The sequence below is a fragment of the Mirounga angustirostris genome, unplaced genomic scaffold, assembly GCF_029215605.1.
Source record: "Mirounga angustirostris isolate CCGP_5_RB_7025 unplaced genomic scaffold, mMirAng1.0.hap1 SCAF_3, whole genome shotgun sequence".
Taxonomy (NCBI): Eukaryota; Metazoa; Chordata; class Mammalia; order Carnivora; family Phocidae; genus Mirounga; species Mirounga angustirostris.
Genome location: NW_026991711.1, coordinates 58,783,995 through 58,805,549, shown reverse-complemented (window position 1 = coordinate 58,805,549; position 21,555 = coordinate 58,783,995). Strand labels below are relative to the sequence as shown.

At 43.0% G+C, this 21,555-nt stretch overlaps 1 protein-coding gene across 7 annotated transcripts in view; it reads left to right on the top strand.

The window, feature by feature from the left end:
• Positions 1-21,555, top strand: part of EBPL (EBP like) — a 74,861-nt gene that overhangs the window by 17,438 nt on the left and 35,868 nt on the right. For 6 of the 7 annotated variants that reach the window (XR_008505671.2, XR_010410013.1, XR_006789712.3 and 3 more), the window contains exons 2-3: positions 7,756-7,825; positions 12,501-12,639. Coding sequence is in view for 3 of the 7 variants with exons in the window: in XM_045869400.3 (XP_045725356.1) it covers positions 7,756-7,825; positions 12,501-12,639 (209 nt within the window). In the remaining 4 variants the exon portion in view is untranslated. Of the gene's footprint in view, positions 1-7,755; positions 7,826-12,500; positions 12,640-13,871; positions 14,415-21,555 lie in introns of those variants that run through there. The other variant, XM_045869401.3, reaches the window with a different exon arrangement.

The window sequence follows — 21,555 nt, the reverse complement described above, 5'->3', positions numbered from 1 at the left end:
ATTAGTTTCTGATGCAGTGTTCCATGATTCATTGTTTGCGTATGACACCCAGTGTTCCATTCAGTACGTGCCCTCTTTAATACCCATCACCAGGCTAACCCATCCCCTCACCCCCCCTCCCCATTCTGTATGTTTTTAAACCAAAATTCCTGATCCACAGAACTTGAAAATTTTTTAAATAAACAAACATGGTAAAATTTTCCTCATCACCCTCTGGGTTTATAGTTGAAAATTTAATAGCAGAAAGAAAATATTTTAAATATTTATGGCTCCATAATAACATATACATAAGAAGTATTTTTTTAAGATTTATTTATTTTGGAGAGAGAGCAGGGGGGCGGGGCCAGGGCACAGAGGGAGAGAGAGAGAATCTCAAGAGGACTCTGCACTGAGCGCGGAGCCCATCGTGGGGCTCGATCTCAGGACCCTAAGATCATGACCTGAGCCGGAATCAAGAGTCAGAGGCTTAACTGACTGAGCCACCCAGGCGTCCCCATGAAAAGTTTCTCGAGGGCTGCCATGAAACTCACCAGGAGTGTCTCAGGAGAATGAGATTGGGGATCAGGAGGAAAAGAGTTTTACCTTTCACTTTATACCTTTGCATTTTTTTTAAAAAACTTTCAGTGGGGCGCCTGGGTGGCTCAGTCGTTAAGCGTCTGCCTTCGGCTCAGGTCATGGTCCCAGGGTCCTGGGATCGAGCCCCGCATCGGACTCCCTGCTCGGCAGAGAGCCTGCTTCTCCCTCTCCCACTCCCCCTGCTGTGTTCCCTCTCTCGCTGTGTCTCTCTCTGTCAAATAAATAAATAAAATCTTTAAAAAAAAAAAAAACTTTCAGTAATGTATCCCTTTAATAATATTTTTTAGTAATTAAAATAGTTAAGGTATACCACCAGAAGAAATGTCATAGAATTACCATGTGATCCAGCAAGCCCACTTTTATATAAATACCCAAAGAGATTGAAACCAGGGACTTTGATACTTGCACATAGCAGTTTTATTCATCGTAGCCAATCAACAGATGAGTAGAGAAACAAAATGTGATGGATACCTACGATAGAATAGGAGTCAGCCTTAAAAAGACATGAAATTCTGGCACATGCTGCCACACAGAGAAGCTTGTGGACGTGATGCTGAGTAAAATAAGCCAGTCGTAAAGACACAGATCGTATGATTCCACTTATGTCAGGTACTTAGAGTAGTCCAGGGTGTCGAGACAGAGTGGTGGTTGTCAGGGGCCGGGGCTAGGAGGAGAATGAGGAGTTCCTGTATAACGGGTTCAGAGTTTCAGTTTGGGAAGACTCAGTTATGGAGATGGATGGTGGTGATGGTCGCACAATAATGTGAGTGTACTTACCACCACTGAATGGTAGACTTAAAATGGTTAAAATATTAAATTTTACGTATATTTTACTGTAATACTTTCTTCTTTTTGATTTACATTCTTTTCTTGGGGGAAGAAAGCCAGGCCTGGGTACTGTAGGCAGAAGAGCCACTCAGACACAGCCTGGAGGAGTGAAAACCAGCCCGAGGTCTTCTGAGAGCACAAGTGTAGGTACCCTCTGCCCTGGTGAGGGAGCCCAAGGGGAGGGGCAGGGGCCATCGCTGTCGGCTACAGTGCCGGGCAGGGCAGAGTCTGGACCCACCAGGCCTCATAATGTCCTGGCCTCTGCACCCCTGGGCTACCATCCCTATCCTTCCACCTCTCAGCCTGCCTGCTAAGGCCCAGCTCTAGGCCTGCCTCCTCCTAGAAGTCTTCCTGACTGTCTCAACCACAGGCCCCTCATCTTTTTCCAACCTTTATTAAATTGGAAGTTGGTATTACCCAACTAGATAAGCTCCCTGAGGCCAGAACCCAGCCTATGCTAAATTTAAAAAAAAAAAATAAAGCTGGGGGCGCCTGGGTGGCTCAGTCAGTTAAGCATCTGCCTTTGGCTCAGGTCATGATCTCAAGGTCCTGGGATCAAGTCCCGTATCGGGCTCCCTGCTCAGCGGGGAGTCTGCTTCTCCCTCTTCCTCTGCTCCTCCCCCCTGCTCATGCTCTCTCCCTCTCCCCCTCTCTCTCTCTCAAATAAATAAATAAATAAATAAATAAATATATATATATTTTTTTAAAGTCCTGGCAATTGATTAAAAAATGTTATTCAATTAGTAATGTTCTTTCTTCCACAGCTCTTGTTCTACCTGTCTGGTTTTTTAATTAATTTTTTTTGAAGGGGAAGATAATTGTTGATTCACGTGTTGTTGTAAGAAATAATACAGAGAGAGCCCATGTACGCTTTGCTTAGCTTTCCCCAATGGTAACATTTTTTTTTTTCTTTTTTTTTTTATTCATGAAAGTCAGAGAGAGAGAGAGAGGCAGAGGCAGAGGGAGACAAGCAGGCTCCCCGCCCAGCAGGGAGCCCGACGCGGGACTCGATCCCAGGACCCCGGGATCATGGCCCGAGCAGAAGGCAGACGCTTAACCATCTGAGCCACCCAGGCGCCCCACATTTTTTAAACCTATAGTGTAATATAGTATAATATCACAAGCAGGATATTGATGCAATCCACTCATCTTACTCAGATTTCCCTAGATCCCCTTGCATGTGTGTGTGTGTGTGTGTCTATTAATTTCTGTACCATTTTACCAACTGGGTAGGTTCAAATATCCACCACAACAGGACACCAGATAGTTCCGACACCACAAGGATCCCTGGTGTTTTCCTTTTGTATTCACTGGCACTTGCCCTGCCGCCCCCCATCTCCTCCAGCCACTAACCCCTGGCAACCACTCTATCTGTCCTCCATTTCTTAAAATTTCTCATTTCAAAAAGTGTTATATAAATGGAATTACGGAGTATATGTAATCTTTTGGAGTTGGCTTTCTTCGCTCAGCAGATTTCCTGGAGATCCATCCAAGTTGTCGAGCGTATCAGTAGTTGGTTCCTTCTTATTGCTCGGGAGTGCTCCAGCGTGGATGGACTGTGGTTTGTTTAGGCATTCACCTGGTGAAGGACGTCCAGCTTTAAGCTATTACAGATAAAGCTGCTATGGACATTTGTGTGCTTGTTTTTGTGTGAACATGAGCTTTTATTTTTCTGGGACAGGTGCCCAAGAGTGCAATTGTTGGGACCCATAGTAATTGCATATTTAGTTTTAGAATGAACTGCCAGCCTCGTTTCCCAGAATGGTACCATTTTCATCCCACCAGAAACACGTGAGTGATCCACATCCTTATCGGCATTTGTTGTAGTCACTATTTTTTTTTTTATTTTATGCGTTCTGATAGGTGTGGAGTACTAACTCATTGTGGTTTTTATTGGCATTTCCCTGCCTGCTAATGATGTGGAACATCTTCTCATGTGTTTGCTTGCTGTCTGTAGACCCTCTTTACTGAAATGTTTCATTTCTTTTGCCCATTTTCTAAATGGGTTAATTGGGTGTTTGCTGTTGTTGTTGTTGTTTAACTCTGTTATCCCCCACTACCCTCTCCCTTCTTTTATTTCTATTCTTTTAGTAAACATGTATTAGCATGTACCATCTATTAGGCATTTGGAATACAGAGATAAAAGACAAAGACTTTGCCTGAAAGGAACTGATGGTTTGGAGGAGGGGACAAGTAAGCAGGGTTCTTCTATGTAGGAGATGCACCTACTTCCCATCAAGAGAATCAGTGAAGCCTTGCTTCCTGGAGGAGGCAGCATCTGATCAGCATGTGGAGGCATGAATATATTTAGTATACTTGACATATATTACAGCTGACCCTTGAACATCATGGGTTGCACTGCACTGGTCTGCTTATACATGGATTGTTTTGATAAATATAGTACAGTACTGTAGGTGTAGTTTCCTTATGATTTTCTTAATAATTTCTCTAGCTCACTTTATTGTAAGAATACAGTATATAATACATATAGCAGACAAAATATGCTCATTGATTCTATGTTTTCAGTAAGGCTTCTGGTCAGTAGTAGGCTATTGGTAGTTAAGTTTTTGGGGAGTCAAAAATTATATGTGCATTTTTGACTGCACAGGGGTTGGTACCCCTAACCCCTGTGTTGTTCGAGAGTCGACTGTAGACTGCCATTACGTTTGAGACATTAATATAATAAGAAGTATACAGTGCCTTCTAAAAGCCCCTCGGTATCTTTCTAAGTAATTCATAATGGGAACTTGTCATTAATTCAAGGTTAGTAAACACTGAACACAAAATATCATCCTGGGTTCTTGAAGATTCTGAGATAAGACAGCATTCCAGACTCCAAAGGTGTATGATCTAATGGGAACTAGAGATTGATAACCAGCAGACAGTTGATTATAGAAGCACAAATTTAGTAACACAGTAGAGTGAGGAATTATCACTAGGAGGTTGGGAAGATTTCTTAGAGGAAGGAGGGTTTGAACTGGCATTTGAAAAAGGAGTAGAATTTGAACAGGTAGATATAAAAGGGATAAAATTTGTTATACATTCCTAGGTCCCTGCATGTTATAAATTGCCAGATCCCCATCTTGCTCTTACCCACAGAGCTGCTTCTGAGGAAAGGTCCCGGACCTAATGTCAGAGTCCAGGTGTTGCTAATGGCTTCAGTTGAAGAGATTGCTAGTGGAAGTCATGTCTAGTTTTAGGATGAGATCCACAATCTAATTTTAGGCCGTCCTTCATCTTACAGATAGATGGAATGAGACCTACAGAGGATCAAATTCAGCCCAGCTTTATTGCTTCTGCTGGCCAGGCCAGTGGATGTGTTTTGTCTAGAAAGTCCCCAGGCCAAGCCAGGGAAATGGTGTGGATTTCCTGCTATGTCTCTGCTAAAAATAAAAAATTGATTGGTGAAAATAAAGTGTTACACAGTGGATGGGGAATACTTCTTATTTTAAAACATTGCTGTTTATCTCCTTGTAATTTTTTAAAATCTCCCTTAAAGAATATAATTTTTACATATACTCTGAGGTAAGCCACATTTACCAAGTAAGTAACTTACGAAGTGTCAAGAAAAGACAGAACAAACCAACTTTAAAGCTTCTGTTTAGCAGAGATGAGCATGTATAAGAAGCTGGAAGGGCGCCTGGGTGGCTCAGTTGGTTAAGCAACTGCCTTCGGCTCAGGTCATGATCCTGGAGTCCCGGGATCGAGTCCCGCATCAGGCTCCCTGCTCAGTGAGGAGCCTGCCTCTCCCTCTGACCCTCCCCCCTCTCATGTACTCTCTCTCATTCTCGATCTCTCAAATAAATAAATCTTTAAAAAAAAAAAAGCTGGAAGATATTAATGAGATGGGGAGAAAGTCAGGTTTCTTCTCTCAATAAGAGAAAAAGAAAGGCAATTAAAAACTGTAACTAAATAAAAATATTTTATAAGAAAGTCATAGCCCAAATATGTAGCAAACTAAAATACAGCATGATTTTGAGAAATTTATGAGTGTAATAAAGGATATTCCAGCTGCCACATTCTTCTTAAATGACACAGGAGTCAAAATACTAGATCTGCAGAGAAAGAAGTTGTGGCCCTTTGCAGTGAATGACATTTACCTAATCACCATATTGTAAATGCTGTTGATTTTCAGCTTTCAGAATCCGTATAAAATAGGAAGACAAATATGTTTACAGAACAAGAATGGAAATGTAATCAATCTCAGCAATGTACAAGCAAAGTAGACAGAAGTTGAGCGTTAGAAATGGGGAGGAGAGGAAGAAAGCATGGCAGGGGCTAGCGTCCTCATCTTACACATTGGGAAGTCCAGATGCTGGGCAACACTGATGAATGAGGAAGCTGAGGTTTTTAAGTTTGCTACCTGAGTTACAAATTTGGTAACTAATGGAAGAATTAAAGAGTATAATATAGCTATTTGAAAGGATTCAGGGGTACCTGGGTGGTTCAATCGATTAAGCAACCGACTCTTGGTTTTAGGTCAGGTCATGATCTCAGTGTTGTGAGATCAAGCCCTGCGTCGTCAGGCTCCATGCTCAGCATGGAGTCTGCGTGAGATCTTCTCCCTCCCCCCTGCCCCCCCCCACATGTTCTCTCTGTCTGTCTCTCTCAAATAAATAAAATAAATCTTTAAAAAGGGGGGTGTGGTTCAGGACATGCCACTCTAAACTATGCCGTTTTGGCATATTGATGGTTAAGAGCTGAAGGCATTTGGAAAAAAGCAGATGCAGGAAGGCCTCTCTGACCTCCTCCTTTCTACCTAAAATCAGGTCATTAAATTTCCCATGAGAACGGTGCCCTCCCTGCACCAGGAAGAGAAGAACGTTCTTATCACCAGAGACTGGGAGTCAATGCCGAAATGGACCTATACGAACAAACCTACTAAAATAACCCTTATCTTCCACTGGTTTCCCTCGTATATTTCTTAGTCACTTTCCCACAATTTACTGTCCCCTAGTCTACGCCCCTTTGTCTTGTCACATCTCCGTAATTTATCGTTCTTTGTGTAAAACAAAGTATACAAGCTTTTGGGCCTAACAGCTTCTTTGGGTCTTTGTTTTACTTTTAAGGACTCCCATGTACATGTAAAAATAGTGAATAAAATGTGTGTGCTTTCCTCCTGTTAGTCTGTCATGTCAGTTAATTCTTAGGCCAGCTACAGGGTCAAAGAGGGCAGAAGGAAGTTTTTCCTCCCCTACACTATCAAAAAACTGTAAAAAGTGGAGACGCAGAGGGGAGACATAAGTTAAATCATAATTTTTCAGGATTGGCAGTCAGTTGAGAATATCTAAAGAAATAGCAGTGTAAGTATATTGTGAGTTAGGGCAATAACCCCCAGAACTAAATTCAGCTCTAAGTGATAACCTCTGGGAAGTAGTACTATAAGTGAGCAGGGATTAGGCAGAGACATCATTTTAATGTCATATAAGCAATTGCATTGGTAAAAAGAAATGGGAAAAGAAGTTGTAGTGACGTGCAATAAAATTTGTTCAAAGGAGCAACATGACAATTAGATACCCCAGTGAATTCCAATTAATTAGTTTTGAAATTTAAGCAAAGAAGCACTTCAGTGATAGGAAAGTCCTCAGTGTAACTGCAGATGTTCGTTACCTAAAATTTAAAATGTAGCCTGTAAGGATTTTAATTTTCCTAAATTTGCCCTTATGCAGGAAAAATAACTAGTTTAACTCCGACAGATATGTAAATGCCACTTTTTTTTTTTTTAAGATTTTATTTATTTATTTTGACACAGAGAGAGACAGCGAGAGAGGGAAGACAAGCAGGGGGGAATGGAAGAGGGAGAAGCAGGCTTCCTGCAGAGAAGGGAGCCCGATGTGGGACTCGATCCCAGGACCCTGGGATCATGACCTGAGCCGAAGGCAGACGCTTAACGACTGAGCCACCCAGGCGCCCCTGTAAATGCCACTTTTGTTAAGAGAGATCCTGGCTGTTTTTTGAGGCGAGACAAAATGAACTGCTGTGAGGTACTTCTCAAAGGTGTAAAATCTCTGGAATAATCCAGAGTTTAGCCTATTTAATATAACTTTTAAGCTCTTTCCTTGTGCAAAATTTTCAATGTATTTTTCCCCATAAGAACACACCTCTGATTTTTATCATGCCAATCATTGAAAAACAGCATTTATTAGATAAACATTCCCTTTGGGCATATTTTTTTGCAAGGTCGGGCGGGGGGGGGGGCGGTCAGGCTCCAGGCTCACACCCCACGGGGTCGTGGAGGTGCGGAGGGCGCAGACCAGGATGTGGGCTCCTGGGGATGCTGCCGTGCATCTGCGGTGCCATCCTGTGGCTGTGATGCTAAATTAGAGCCTGTTTTCATTTTCTTCTCTCCAGGAAGGCCCTTTTGTCTACTTGTCTTTTGTAGGAAACATTGCAGATTCCAAAGGCTTGATTGCTTCACTGTGTAAGTAATTTTAAAATGTTTGCATTTGGAATGTTTGAGGAGATTAATTGCAAGTATGGCTGTCAATTAAATGAGTCCCTGTCGCACAAATGGTGTGATTTCATTTATATGAAATGTCCAGAATAGGGGAATCTCTAGAGACAGATGATAGATTTGTGGTTGCCTAGGACTAGAGAGGGGGAACAGAGGAGGGGGATGGAGAGTGAGGGGTTTGGGTTTCTTCTGGGGAGTTAATGAAATGTTCTAAAATTTCATTGTGATGATTCAAATCTATGAATATACTAAAACCCACTGAACTGTACACTTTAAATGGGTGAATTGTATGATGCGTGAATTATATCTCAATAAAGCCGTGTATTAAAAAATATGTTTATACTGCAGATTGAATAGTTTGCAGTATTTAAACTGGGTGCTTTTCCATACTTTTAACATCAACCTTCACTTTATCATATATGCATACGAGGTCTATATATGTGTGTGTATATATGTGTGTGTGTATATACATATATATATATATGTAGTCTTGAAGATAATTTCCAAAGCTCCTCCAGCTCTGCAGAGGTATTTACTAGTTTTGCCTACCTTCTTCATGCTGCTGTAAATCAGTCAACATTCCATCAGTTAGTATCGACTTCCTCCCACATACTGTGTCAAATTTGACGAACAGGTGAGCCAGGCAACAACAGGATCCTTCGCCACCATTATAGAATTGCCTTATGCAAGGTAACTTCTTTGAGACTTTGCATCAGAAATTCTGCATTGTTTATCTCATTTCTTCCATAATTCTGAAATCAGGTCCTTCAGCCAGGACCTGTGTCTGGACTGCTGTTCATCACTAGAGTTAGGAAACTTCGAGAGAATCCAGGCAGCTATCATTAGTGCTTCTCAAAGCAAAATGTGAGTTGTCTTTGATGCCTGTCAGGTCCCAGCCAGGGGTAGCTCGGGGAGCCTGAGCCCCCACCTCAGGAGGGAAATGTTGCTGTGCACATTCGTGTGTGCAGTGTGATGAGTGGGCCGGATTAAACTGTGCCTGAGAGTTGCTGGGGAAGCCCAGGGCTGGAGGACGCAGCCTAAGTCATTGTCCTCCACCCTGGCTGCCTGGCCTAGCATCAGAGAAAGTGAACAGCCCAGCTTTGGCCCAGTCCCATGAAATGCAAATGTCTAACATGATCTTTATCAGTCATCTTCAGTTTACATTTTTTGGCCTTAAAAAAAGTAAAAACTCATTTAATGGTGGTGTCCTTTATTCTTGAGAAAACGAAAATCCAGTAGATAATGTAAAGTAGTTCTTCTCGGACTTTAAAGTGCACCAGCTTGCCTTGGACTCTTGTTTAAAATACAGATTCTGATTCAGAGGATCTACGGTAAAGCCTCCCAGATGTTGATCTGCGGACCATCCTTTGATTCACCAGGATGTAGAGCTGGGCTATAAACATCACATGGACCCTGTTAAAGAGGAATTATTCATGACACTTGTTCAAGATGATAAGGAAGAATTTATTCAGGAGGTACCCCTACAGTGGAGTCTTGCAGTAGGGAAGCGAGATCGGGCTCAAGTCCAGATGCAACAAGGACAGGTGGAGCTTTATGGCCAAGAAGCTGGTGGGGTCAGTGGATGGAAAATTACTAAGAAGAAACATCGAGTGGAGACTCTTAATAGACCGACTCAACAGGAGTCTTGCTGCAGGCAGGCCAGGATGATAGGATATGATATAGAGGGTGGTGGTTGAGGAATTTGATCAGGTATCAAGAGTAATCAGATATCTGCACCCCCATGTTCATGGTAGCATTATTCATAATAGCCAACGCATGGAAGCAACCTAAGTGTCCATCGACAGGTGAATGGATAAAGAAGTTTGGGGTGTGTGTGCATACGCGTGGGCACAATGGAATACTACTTAACCATAAAAAAAAGCAAGAAATTCAGCCATTGTGACAACATGGTTGGACCTTGAGGGCATTATGCTAAGTGAAACAAGCCAGACAGAGAAAGACAGATATTGTATGATCTCACTTCTATGTGGAATCTTAATTAAAAAAAAAAAACCTCAAACTCATAGAAAAAGAGATCAGATTTGTGGTTACCAGAGGTGGGGGGGTGGAGATTGAGGGAACTGGATAAAGGTGACTAAGTACAAACTTGCAGTTACAAGATAGGTAAGTACTGAGGATATAATGTACAATATGATGTGTTACCACTGCTGTTAAGTTATCAAGAGAATGGATCCAAAGAGTTCTCACCAAAAGGAAGAACACACCGTCTTTCCTTATTTTTTGTATCTATATGAAGAATGTATGTTCACTGAACGCATTGTAATCATTTCATGATGTATGTAGGCCTAGTCATTGTGACGCACATGTTAAACTCATACAGTGCTAGATGTCAATTACATCTCAATAAAACTGGGGGGGGGGCTAGTGGTGTAAGGCCTGAAATTAAGATCCAGTATTAGGTATTGACAGCTGATAAAATCCAGAGGGCTTCACATGGACTAACCGCAAGGTCCCTCCGCACTCTGCTTCCTCCTATGAGCCAAACGACCCTCCTTGTCCCAAGGACCAGGCACGGTGCCCGCAGATCCCTGAGGAGCAGGCTTCAGTTCCTTGCCAGCCCCCCGGATTACTGGAAGAAGCCCGTTCCTGCTGCAGGAACCAGGGGCCGCCGCAGCCTCATTGCTGCAGAGCCTGCCTCCTGCGGGCCCTTCCCGGTTCGCTCCGGTTCTGAGTGCAGCCCCCGCATGGCCCGGTGGCGCGCAGTGCCCTCTTTCCCCCGGCTGTGAGTGTATGTGACTTGTAAGTTGCCATCAGCCTCGTCCGTCCAGTGCCACCTGTTGTGTGTGGCCACCCCCATAGCCCAAGGCTGGGGCTCCCTCCTCACCAACAGCGGGAAGGAGGAAGTGATCACACCTCATCTCCCTCATCTGGCCCAAGTGTCTCTTTCTCTACCTTCCACATTCAATTGCCGTCACTTACTGTGCAGTTTGACCTCAGAAAGGGAGCCCTAGTGGGCCGCCTGTGTTTCCCATCCTAGTTAAGGCTGCATTCCCCAGGCCCAGCACAGAGCCTTCCTGTGCTCCAGAAGCTTTGCTGAATTAAAGAATGAATGAATGGGGTTATTTTTGCATGTTTAAACACCCACTGATCTCTTAGTTCCTAAAGCACCTGACATTTTACATTAGTGATAATTCCTTAGATTTTGGGTGCACTAGAGGGAACATTTCAGATGTATATATTTTTTTTTTTTTAAGATTTTATTTATTTATTTGAGAGAGAGAGAGAGCACGAGCTGGGTGAGGGGCCGAGGGAGAGGGAGATTCCCCGCGGAGCAGGGAGCCCGACGCGGGGCTCGATCCCAGGACTCTGGGATCATGACCTCAGCCGAAGGCAGAGGCTTAACTGACTGAGCCACCCAGGCGCCCCCGTATATATGTTTAGATTTAGAGGAAAAGCTTACTTTCACTATTATGTTGTTTTCCGGTTAGCTCCTGGCTGGCCGTTGACTCGGGACCGACAGCGCAGCTCTGCCTGGCCCGTCCGTCGTGTCTGGCCTCCCAGAGTCTCTGCTCAGCATGTGTCTGTGTGTTATCTCATTAAATGGCTAATCCTGTTTATTGGCCTTTCTTTCTGCCAGGACGGCCTTCATTAGAACCCTTTGTCCCTGGCCCCGAGGGATCCTAACTTGGGCCATTAATAGAGACTAGAGCTTTGTCTGCTGCCCCGACCAATCAGATAATGTAGCTGATATTTGATCATTCATGCCTTTTCTAAGTAATGTGAGAACAGTATCAAAGCGAGAAGAGGTGGGACTTTCACTTTTTCACTCTGATCATTTGAGATCTTACGAGCAGCATGTATTACTTTCATGAATTAAAAGAGAGAGGAGAGACGAGGGAGAGAGGAAAACAGAGGACGAAGGAAGGGAGGGAGGGGGGGAGGGAGGATTCTCCCAGTGCATGACTCTCAGTCCCCCTCTAAAATGACTTTCTCACTTCATTCTTTCTAGAAGAAACCATCCTGATAACAGGGTCTGGAAGGATTTCTTAGGGCACGCCCACTCTCTGGTGACCACAGCAGAGGCTTCTGTGGTGGCTGTTCTTAGTGACTCCTGTCTGCACTGAAATGCCCCGCCCCCGCCCGTGTCCATCCGGGACCCCTTCTGTAGTCCAGGCTGTGTCATTACCATGCCCCCCGCCGTGCCCTCGGCACTCAATTTCTCTTCAATTATTAATAAACACTTTTTTTAATAAACGTTTCCTTAATAAAAATTTCCCCACGTCTCGATTATACCTACAGACTTTACGTAGCAATTTTAAAGTAAGGATTGTAACGCGTTTACCAAGATAGTTATTAAGGATCGTCTTTGCAAAATCTGACCGTGCTGAATTAATTTAGAATTCTGCTTACAGTGAAAAGGGCGGGGGCCAAGAGGATGCATGTGTGAAAGTGCTTTGGGAACCAAAATCCTTTTACAAATGTCACGTGACGTTGTTTTTATTACTCGTGTCACGTAGCAAATGGGTTTTAGCTTCAGTCCTCCTGTGTTCCACGAGGCATTGTGAAGGGGGGGGGGGCAGTTCTTCTTTTTATCTCCTCCTTAGGGGAAAAAAAAGGTCATTTCCACTGACTGTCATAAAAATGGTTGCCAGATGAGTAACAAAATGTATTTCACTTGTAGGGAAAGAATATGGCAAAGCTGATGCAAGATGGCTTTATTTTGACCCAACCATTGTGTCTTTGGAAATTCTGACTGTTGTCCTGGATGGGTCTCTGGCATTAGTCCTCATTTATGCCATAGTCAAAGAGAAATATTATCGGTAAGTGCCCGCCTCCTGGCCTGCTGAAGAGAGGACACACATGAGCTGTCCCAACACCCGTGTGGTGTTTGGAGTAGATTATGACCACATTTATTTGTTAGATGAAGAGTAGAGTAGAAATGAAAATTGTTCTGTTAGGTAAGAATCATGGTGCCACCAGGATAATTTCAGATCGTTCAAAATAAAAACTATGAGAAATATGGTTTTAGGAACTACCTAGTCACTGCATAGGCAAGAAAGTGTGAACTGCATTGGATGATTTTTCACCAATATTTTGGAGAATACAAGGGTCATATTTCCATCCTTCCTCCCCCGCCCCACCCAAATCACTCTAGAAAACTTGTGTTCCACCTTACACCAAGTAAATTCTCTTATGTAATTTGGAGTTAGACATGCAAGATAAATCTTTGCAGAAGCAGGTTATGGAGGATGTGAGGAAGGCAGAAGAGAGGGGAGAGGAGAGGGGGGAGGCGATGGAAGATTAACCGCCTGGCGTCAGTCAGACTCTGAGACTTGGAACTCTCGGCCCTCCCTCCTACCCTTTCCCTTCCTCTCCTTTGTTCAGACACAGTGACCTGGAGCAAATAGAATGCTATCCTGGGGATGATTCCCAAAAACAATGTCAAGTAGGCACAAATGCATTCCATTTTCTAGCATCTTGAATGGAAGAGTGATTTTTAAAGCTTTAATCACAAAATTTCAGGTTTGAATGGAACCTCCAAGGCCATTTAATCTACCTTTCCCCACTCAATTTTACTTACATAGCAGGAAAAATTAAATTTCTTCTTGGTATCTTGATATAACTTTGGCTCCATGACCCTCGTTGTAGACTCACTGCCCACTGTATTCTTCAAGGAAGGGACTGTTCTTACTATCCCCTTTTCGGGTAAGATAATATTGTGGCTCGTAGCAAGATTCGCATCTCAGTCTCTTTTGCTGGGCGAGGTGTGACCTCAGTAAATCGTCCTAAGAATAGAACAGGATACCTGAGAGACCTTATTTAACTGAGAATAATCCTCTAGAAAGGGCAGTATTGCTTCTCCAGAGGATGTATGGGTCTTCCACTAATCAGATTGACTTGCCCCATCAAAGGAGCGCTGTGCAAAACCTGAGGTCTGACTTCAGAGAGGTCTTCTGCTGTGGAAGACTGTGTTAATGCTGACATCTAAGACAAGATGTCAGGATTCCGGGTGCGCAGCTGCGCTGAGCTCTTGTTTCTTTCTCTCTAACAGGCATTTCATACAGATTACCCTGTGCGTGTGTGAATTGTATGGCGGGTGGATGACCTTCTTCCCAGACTGGCTTATGGGAGGCCCCAACCTCAACACCGACAACTGGCTCTACTTTGGGGTCTATCTGGTATTTTTCAATAGTGTGTGGGTTCTGATGCCCGGGCTGTTACTGTGGCAGTCATGGGTAGAACTCAAGAAAATGTATTACAAAGGAACCAGTGCAGGGAAAAAGTTTAAGTGAATTTTCAAAATCACAAACACTGGTATCTTGCTTTATAAGCCAGAATGGGTCAAACCTTTTTGGTTGGTCAAAATGTAAGGCATTCCTGTGCACACTTTCTTTTTCTACTGTTGTTCCTAAACAGCCTATTTCAAATTGATTGTATGGTGGCAAGTTTTTGTTAATCATGTTTTTTTTTCCATTAAATTACAATATGGGGAACAGAGAATAAATTTTAACTTGTAATAATAACCCATTTGATTATACGTTTTTATGGCTAGCATTAATTGTTCTGCATTAATAAAGCCAATGATCATAAAATACTGTAGAGCCTATTAGTTTTTTATTCCAAGAAAGTATTGTTGCCTCAACTTTTAATCCTCTCACTTGTCTTTTGGTTACCAAAGTGAAGGCAGAAATGAAATGAAGGCTCCTGTTTTACATTTGTATTTTGTCCAAGTTGTGAAGCCAACAAAAATGCTAGTAGGAGAACCCTGTGAGTGGGCTAACTCCTCACAGGTGAGCTCGGGGGATTCACAGTCAGGTGATTGATTTATATCTGTCCTGTTTCAAGGAGGAAGATTGAGGTGCCTTACAGAAATACATTGCACAATATGACAAAAAAGTAAATTGGGAAATAGGAACCCAGGGAAAATAAGAGTGGGAAATAATAAGATGACCGTAAAGTTAATGCATGCCATAATGTCGTATGTAGTGGGTAGAAGTGAAGCGCACGGATTTGGCACTTACCTCCAATACCAGGAGGGAAGCATGACCACGTTGTGTCTCATAAAACACCAGTTTTGGGGAAGCAATTGTATCAGGTCTGTCAGAGGTTGGGGGGCAGGCACTTACATAAACTTGTTCAGCACATGCCTTTCTTACTAAAGTCTGAGCTCACAGGTGTATCCTCTGCCTAGAAAAGTGTCTGGCACATAGGCCAGGCACGTGGTGAGTTGCGGTGGATCCTGTAGCTCGGCGAGCTCGGTCTGCATTGTCCCCTCCTTCTAGTTGTCTTCTTATCCTGCAGAGGATGTAGGCTGTGGTCCTGGATGCAAAATTGGTTTCACCTTTCAGAAATGCTTCTGAGAGATCCAGAGGGTAAAAGCGTGGAAATCATTTCAACTCTTCCTCCTTTTTTTTCTTTTTATTTTATTTATTTATTTATGATCATTATTATCATTATTGCTGTTTTGTGGTGACATGTGAGGGGTTTTGGCATTTGTGTTCTATTTCCCAGGTACTGAGAGGCAGTTGGGGTTGGGGCACAAGAATAAAGTGTGTGTGGCTACTGGGTATTTACCCCAAAGATACAAAAGTAGGGATCCAAAAGGGTAAGTGCACCCCGATGTTTATAGCAGCAATGTCCACAATAGCCAAACTGTGGAAAGAGCCAAGATGTCCATCGACAGATGAATGGATAAAGAAGATGTGGTATATTATACAATGGAACATTATGCAGCCATCAAAAGGAATGAGATCTTGCCATTTGCAACGACATGGATGGAACTGGAGGGTATTATGCTGAGCAAAATAAGTCAATCAGAGAAAGACATGTATCATATGACCTCACTGATATGAGGAATTCTTAATCTCAGGAAACAAACTGAGGGTTGCTGGAGTGGGGGGGTGGTAGGGATGGGGTGACTGGGTGATAGACACTGGGGAGGGTATGTGCTCTGGTAAGCGCTGTGAATTGTGCAAGACTGTTGAATCTCAGATCTGTATCTCTGAAACAAATAATGCAATATATGTTAAGAAAAAAAAAAAAGAAGAAGAAGGTAGCAGGAGGGGAAGAATGAAGGGGGGGAAATCGGAGGGGGAGACGAACCATGAGAGACGGATGGACTCTGAAAAACAAACTGAGGGTTCTAGAGGGGAGGGGGGTGGGAGGATGGGTTAGCCTGGTGATGGGTATTGAGGAGGGCACGTTCTGCATGGAGCACTGGGTGTTATGCACAAACAATGAATCATGGAACACTACATCTAAAACTAATGATGTAATGTATGGGGATTAACATAACAATAAAAAATTAAAAAAAAAAAAGAATAAAGTGTGTATGGGCTGAGCAGCTCCAGTCGTGACCCCTTTGGTACTGCCTCCCTCGGGGGAGGGTTCTTTCTGTGGGCATCTGGGAGTCATTCCTAGAAGCTTAGCCAATGATCTGCTCTTGCAGCCTCCCAGTGAATTTTGTAAGTACCTAATTCCCTGGGCTAAATCCTCTTCAAATCTCCTAAAGTGATTTCTGTTCTCTGCACTGTATCTTGACAATGATATTTGTTGCATATTGAATAAGTATAGCCAGACGAGTGTGAGGAATCTTATATTATCACATTAAAGGCTTTAGAAGTCCTGCAGTAAAGAAACTTGATTAACTTGTGTTGGTTTTTTTTTAAGATTTTTTTTTATTTATTCATTTGAGAGAGAGAGAGCACAAACAGGAGTAGGGGCAGAGGGAGAGGGAGAAGCAGGCTCCCCACAGCGCAGGGGGAGCCTGATGTGAGACTCGATCCCAGGACCCTGAGATCATGACCTGAGCCAAAGGCAGACCCTTAACCATCTGAGCCACCCAGGTGCCCCCTTGGTTAACTTGTTTAACCCCACTTTTCCCCAACATATTTACCAGACTACTTTAAAAAGTGAGATGGTATTTCATGGAACATCGGTTAGGGAAGTGCTGAGCAATGCAATACAGTATCCATGAAATTAAAAGAAAACCAGTTGTCAATAAATGTTTAAAACCTATTCTAATATTTAGAAAAACTGAAAGATATACAAGAAAATAAACTATAAAATATTATTGAGAGAAGTTATGTAAGATCCAAATAAGTGGAAAGATAGGCCATGTTCATATCTTAGAAGACTCAATATTGTAAAGAAGTCAGTTCTCCCCAAACTGATATATAGATTCAGTGTAATCCCAGTCAAAATCCCAGCAGATTTTTAAAAAAATGATAGTAAGTTGATTCTAAGTGTTTTGGGGAATGAAATGCAAAGGGATAGGAAAGGTAGGACAACCTTATAGAAGAACAGAGTTGGGGGCGCCTGGGTGGCTCAGTCAGTTAAGCTTCCGACTCTTGATTTCCACTCAGGTCATGATCTCAGGGTCCTGGGATTGAGCCCAGCATTGGGCTCCAGGCTCAATGGGGAGTCTGCTCGGGATTCTCTCCGTCCCTCTCCTCTTGCCCCTCCCCCTGTTCATGCTCACTCTCTCTCTCAATCTCTCTCTCTCTCTCTTTTAGGTGTATACCTTACAGAAATGCTTGCTTTGTGCACCAGAATAGCAGCATTATTCACTTAATAATCCCAAACTGGAAACAACCTAAATGAATATATTGTGATACAGACATACAATGGACTACTATACAATGAAAATTAACAACTAGGTTACTCATAACAACATGGTTGAATTTTCCAGACATAATGATAAATGGAAGAAACCAGACTAAAAGAATATATATTGTAGGATCATGTTTATAGAAGGTCCCAAAACAGGTCAAACTGTGGTGTTAGAAAACAGGGTAAAAGGGGCGCCTGTGTGGCTCAGTAGTTAAGCGACTGCCTTCAGCTCAGGTCATGATCCCAGGGTCCTGGGATCGAGTCCCACATCGGGCTCCCTGCTCTGTGGGAAGCCTGCTTCTCCCTCTCCCATTCCCCCTGCTTGCGTTCCCTCTCTCGCTGTGTCTCTCCCTGTCAAACAAATAAATAAAATCTTAAAAAAAAAAAAAAAAACAGGGTAAAGGTTGCCTTTGGGGAAGACGATTGGATGTAGTGATGGGGAGAAGTCATGAGAGGACTTCTGAGATGCTGGTAATCTATTTTTTTCATTTGCGTGGTAGTCATAATTTGTGATAATTCAGCTGTACGCTTATGAATGGTATGCTTCTCTCTATATGTGTTCTACATCAATTTTAAAAGTTTATTTTTAAAAATCCCTGGTATGAAGACCTGGAAACTGTCTCCAGTGGGCCCCCATGAAGAGAACACTGTGTCCTTGACTGCAGGTCCGGGATAACTGGCTGTTTCTAACGGTGTCCCCAATGTGCGCTGAAGGCAGGATGCCAGGGGGAGAGTCTAAAAGCCTTTCCATGAGGGATTACCTAATTGTTTCCGGTACTTTGCTCTCTGCTGAACTAGCTCAATCCAAGGGTAAACAGAGTAGAGAAAAATGGATGGGCTGCCGATCCTGCAGGCAGTCCTGAAAACATGATGTCTCTCAACAGAATTTTTGCTGAGTGTTGAATGGGAGAGAAACGGGGATTATAGACGTTGACAGGAACTTGGAGTACAGATACGTGCTGATGCCAAAGAAGGACAGATCAAAATGTTTTCACAATTAAGGGAGTTGGGGAGACATTGGTGTCCCGGTGTGAAAGTCTAACAGATCAGGGTAGATAGAAGCCCTCCTCCCCATCAGAGAGAGTTGGGGACAAGGTGTACAATACTCTATTTCACTGATCCTAAGATAGATTTATTTCTCCATATTTTAGTATTTTTAATTTTAATTTAATTTTTATTTTTTTATTATGTTAGTCACCAATATTTTAATATTTAAAAAAATTAGAAAGCGTTTTACAGTTGCTGTGCCGTAGTTAGTTGGTAGTGCTTTTTCTTTCTCTTTCAAAGTATGATGCATCTTATATTTGATGGTATCTCAGATTCAATTAAATAAGTCACTACCTTCAACGTTGCTCCTTCAAGCCTCAGTATCTCTAGCTACTTGGAGTCTGATAGTTCAAAATTTATTTTAAAAGTCTAAATTTTGCTCGGGGCCTTAGGGATCACTTACTTTAATACCCCCTGTCTCCTCCCCCATCCCTTCACATTTGCCTACTGGGAGCCAACCGTAGAAGGCCTACTCTGATGAATATATAAAATGATTTGCAGTAGATTACTAGTGGCTTATATTATAGGTAACTAGATTCCTGCAAACAGTCCGTCCCTCCCCAGTATTGTTTACAGTGTAAATTTCCTTTGCAAATTCTTCCTTTCCAGATAACGTTGAGGCAAAGAATCAGCATAACCAATCCCAATTCCTGGTCTAAATGATAGTTTCCTTGTATTTAATTATGTCAGTTCTACAGCTCCTGGAGTACCAGCACCCCGGCTCCAGGAAAAGTCTACAGATTGCAGTATGAAAGTGTAAAATAACACTTTGTCAGAGACTGGCTTGATGGAAGACAAAATGCCAAAAGTTTGGGGAAGAATCCTTTGTTTTTCTTTAGTTTAAAATTATTATTAAAATCCACAAACTTTTTCTTGTTTGTTATGAAAGCTAGAGTTTGAATGTAAGGATAAATAATTTATACAGAGAATCACTGGGCAAAGCCTTGCATGAAAAAGGTTAACTGCTGCTATCCTTAATTGTAATTAAATGCCCTCGAGGTACTAGGTAGGGCCTGGGAGCCCTAAGCATAATGTGAACTAACCTCCAGGCTTGTCTACCCATTACCCATTGCCCTTTTAGAGTCTCTACACCTTTCCCCCCCTCCCCCCCCACTTAGCACTGCTGGACGCTGGCAGACCCCAGACCTAACAAAATCCATTTCCTGTCACCACTTCATTGTAGGAAACAAATCACACCCATTAATTAGTATTAAGGTGTTAGTAATTGTAATGGTTTGACGCATTACCCTTCCTGAATGTATTTGCATAAACAGTGTATTACACAATTGATACATTTGTATTGCCAAAAAATGGAAAATTCAGATAAGCAGAAAGAAAAAAAATAATTATCCCCAGAATCGTCAGGAAGAACCACTATTACAAATTTAGTTTCTAGTTCTCAAGCTCTTGTCTGTGCATGTATTAACATTTTGGGGAGACTTTAACATTTGAAGTAGGACTTTAACACCCCTTCCTTCCTCTCTCTCCCTTGCCCTAAACTTATCCAAGAAGGAGAAGTTCTACACGTACACGTAAAACCAGCTGTGGATAGTATTCCAGAACATGCCCCCATTCTCGAGAAATGCATGCCCTTACAGAGGTGGAGAGGTAGCAGTTATCATTTATTTTTGGAAACTAGTTTCCGTAGATGCTTATGTTAACACAGATCAAGTTGACATCTTAAAATATTTGATTGGCCACCTCCCAGCTCTTCAAGGGAGGGATCAAGTGTGCTGAGCGTGCTGTGGTGTTATGTCCTACTTGTTTAATCCCTTCCCTTCCAGAAGCCTTCCCTCAGTCCCCTGAGAGTCGGAGGGAAGGACTCTGAATTCTTACAGCCCTTGTCTGTGTCACTTAAGTGGCCCCGGGTGGCCTTGTAGTGTTATTTTTGGTGTCCATCATCACAACTCCCAGGGGCCTCAAGGCCACACTGAGTCCTAGAATCTTATACTGTCAAGGGGCCTTGGAGAGGTACAGTTTATACACAAGGAGGATCAGAGGGCTTAGCTAACTGCCCAAGGCCACACAGCATTTTAGTGAGGTAGGACCCAGTGTTCTTCCTTTTCCAGCAGTGTTAGACATATTCCCAGGAGCTTACAAGTTATGAAAGTTATTCAATTTTGTTCATTTTTTTATGATCTAAAAAATTTAGCCTAAGCACCTTTCTGATTCTCTGAGTCTATTCATTACACTTGAGTAGTCTCTCAATTTCATCATTTGACTTTGTATCTTGTATTGTCCTGTTAGTATTTTTCACTGGTTGGACCAAGTGATCAGGTGACCAGCAGTTAACTTGTATAATGCAGTGGTTTTCCAGGGGGAGGGATGACAAAGTAGAGGACACGCTCTCAGGGTCCCCACTTTTTCAGATTTGAGCAACACTACAGAATAGCATGGTACTTATTCCCCACAAATATGTTTGTTGATGATGGCTTCTCATTTCTGATTCATGCTACTGTATTGACAGTAAAAAATTGGGGGCATTTTTTTCTTATTACATGTTGGGAATCGGACTGATTTTGGTACCTGGGGGGAGGATTAGTAAAGAACTGGAGGCAAGAAACGGATCTCACTGGTGTTCCCCTGAGCGCCCACGATTTAAACTGTCTCCATAAATTCAATGCCTGCCCCGAGATCAGACTACATTCATGCTCCCTGTAACAGTGCCATCTGGTGGCCCCAGGGTAGTAGGACAGCAGTTGAGTGATCCGGGATTTTGAGGAGACCTTATTTTAGATCATAAAGCCCATGGCCAACACCCTTTCCCTGGGAGCCCCCCTCCTCCCATGACAACCTCCTTTCTCATCACTGCATACCCAGTTGGCACCTCTGGCCCAAGAACACTTCAGCGTCATCCCCACTTCCCCAGGGCACTCTCCGGCAGCTCCTGAGCAGTAGACAAGCTATTGATAACTGCCTGGCTGGGAAGAAGTGAACTTACCTGTGGGGCCTTGTCAGCTGCTATTGGCCCACGTTAGGCCAGGCCTGGCCTGGATTCTGGTGCTCGAGGCCCAGTGATTTACTGCCTTCCTGGGCAGCAGGTGGCCAGAGTATTTTTAGTTGCCCGGAGCCTTTAG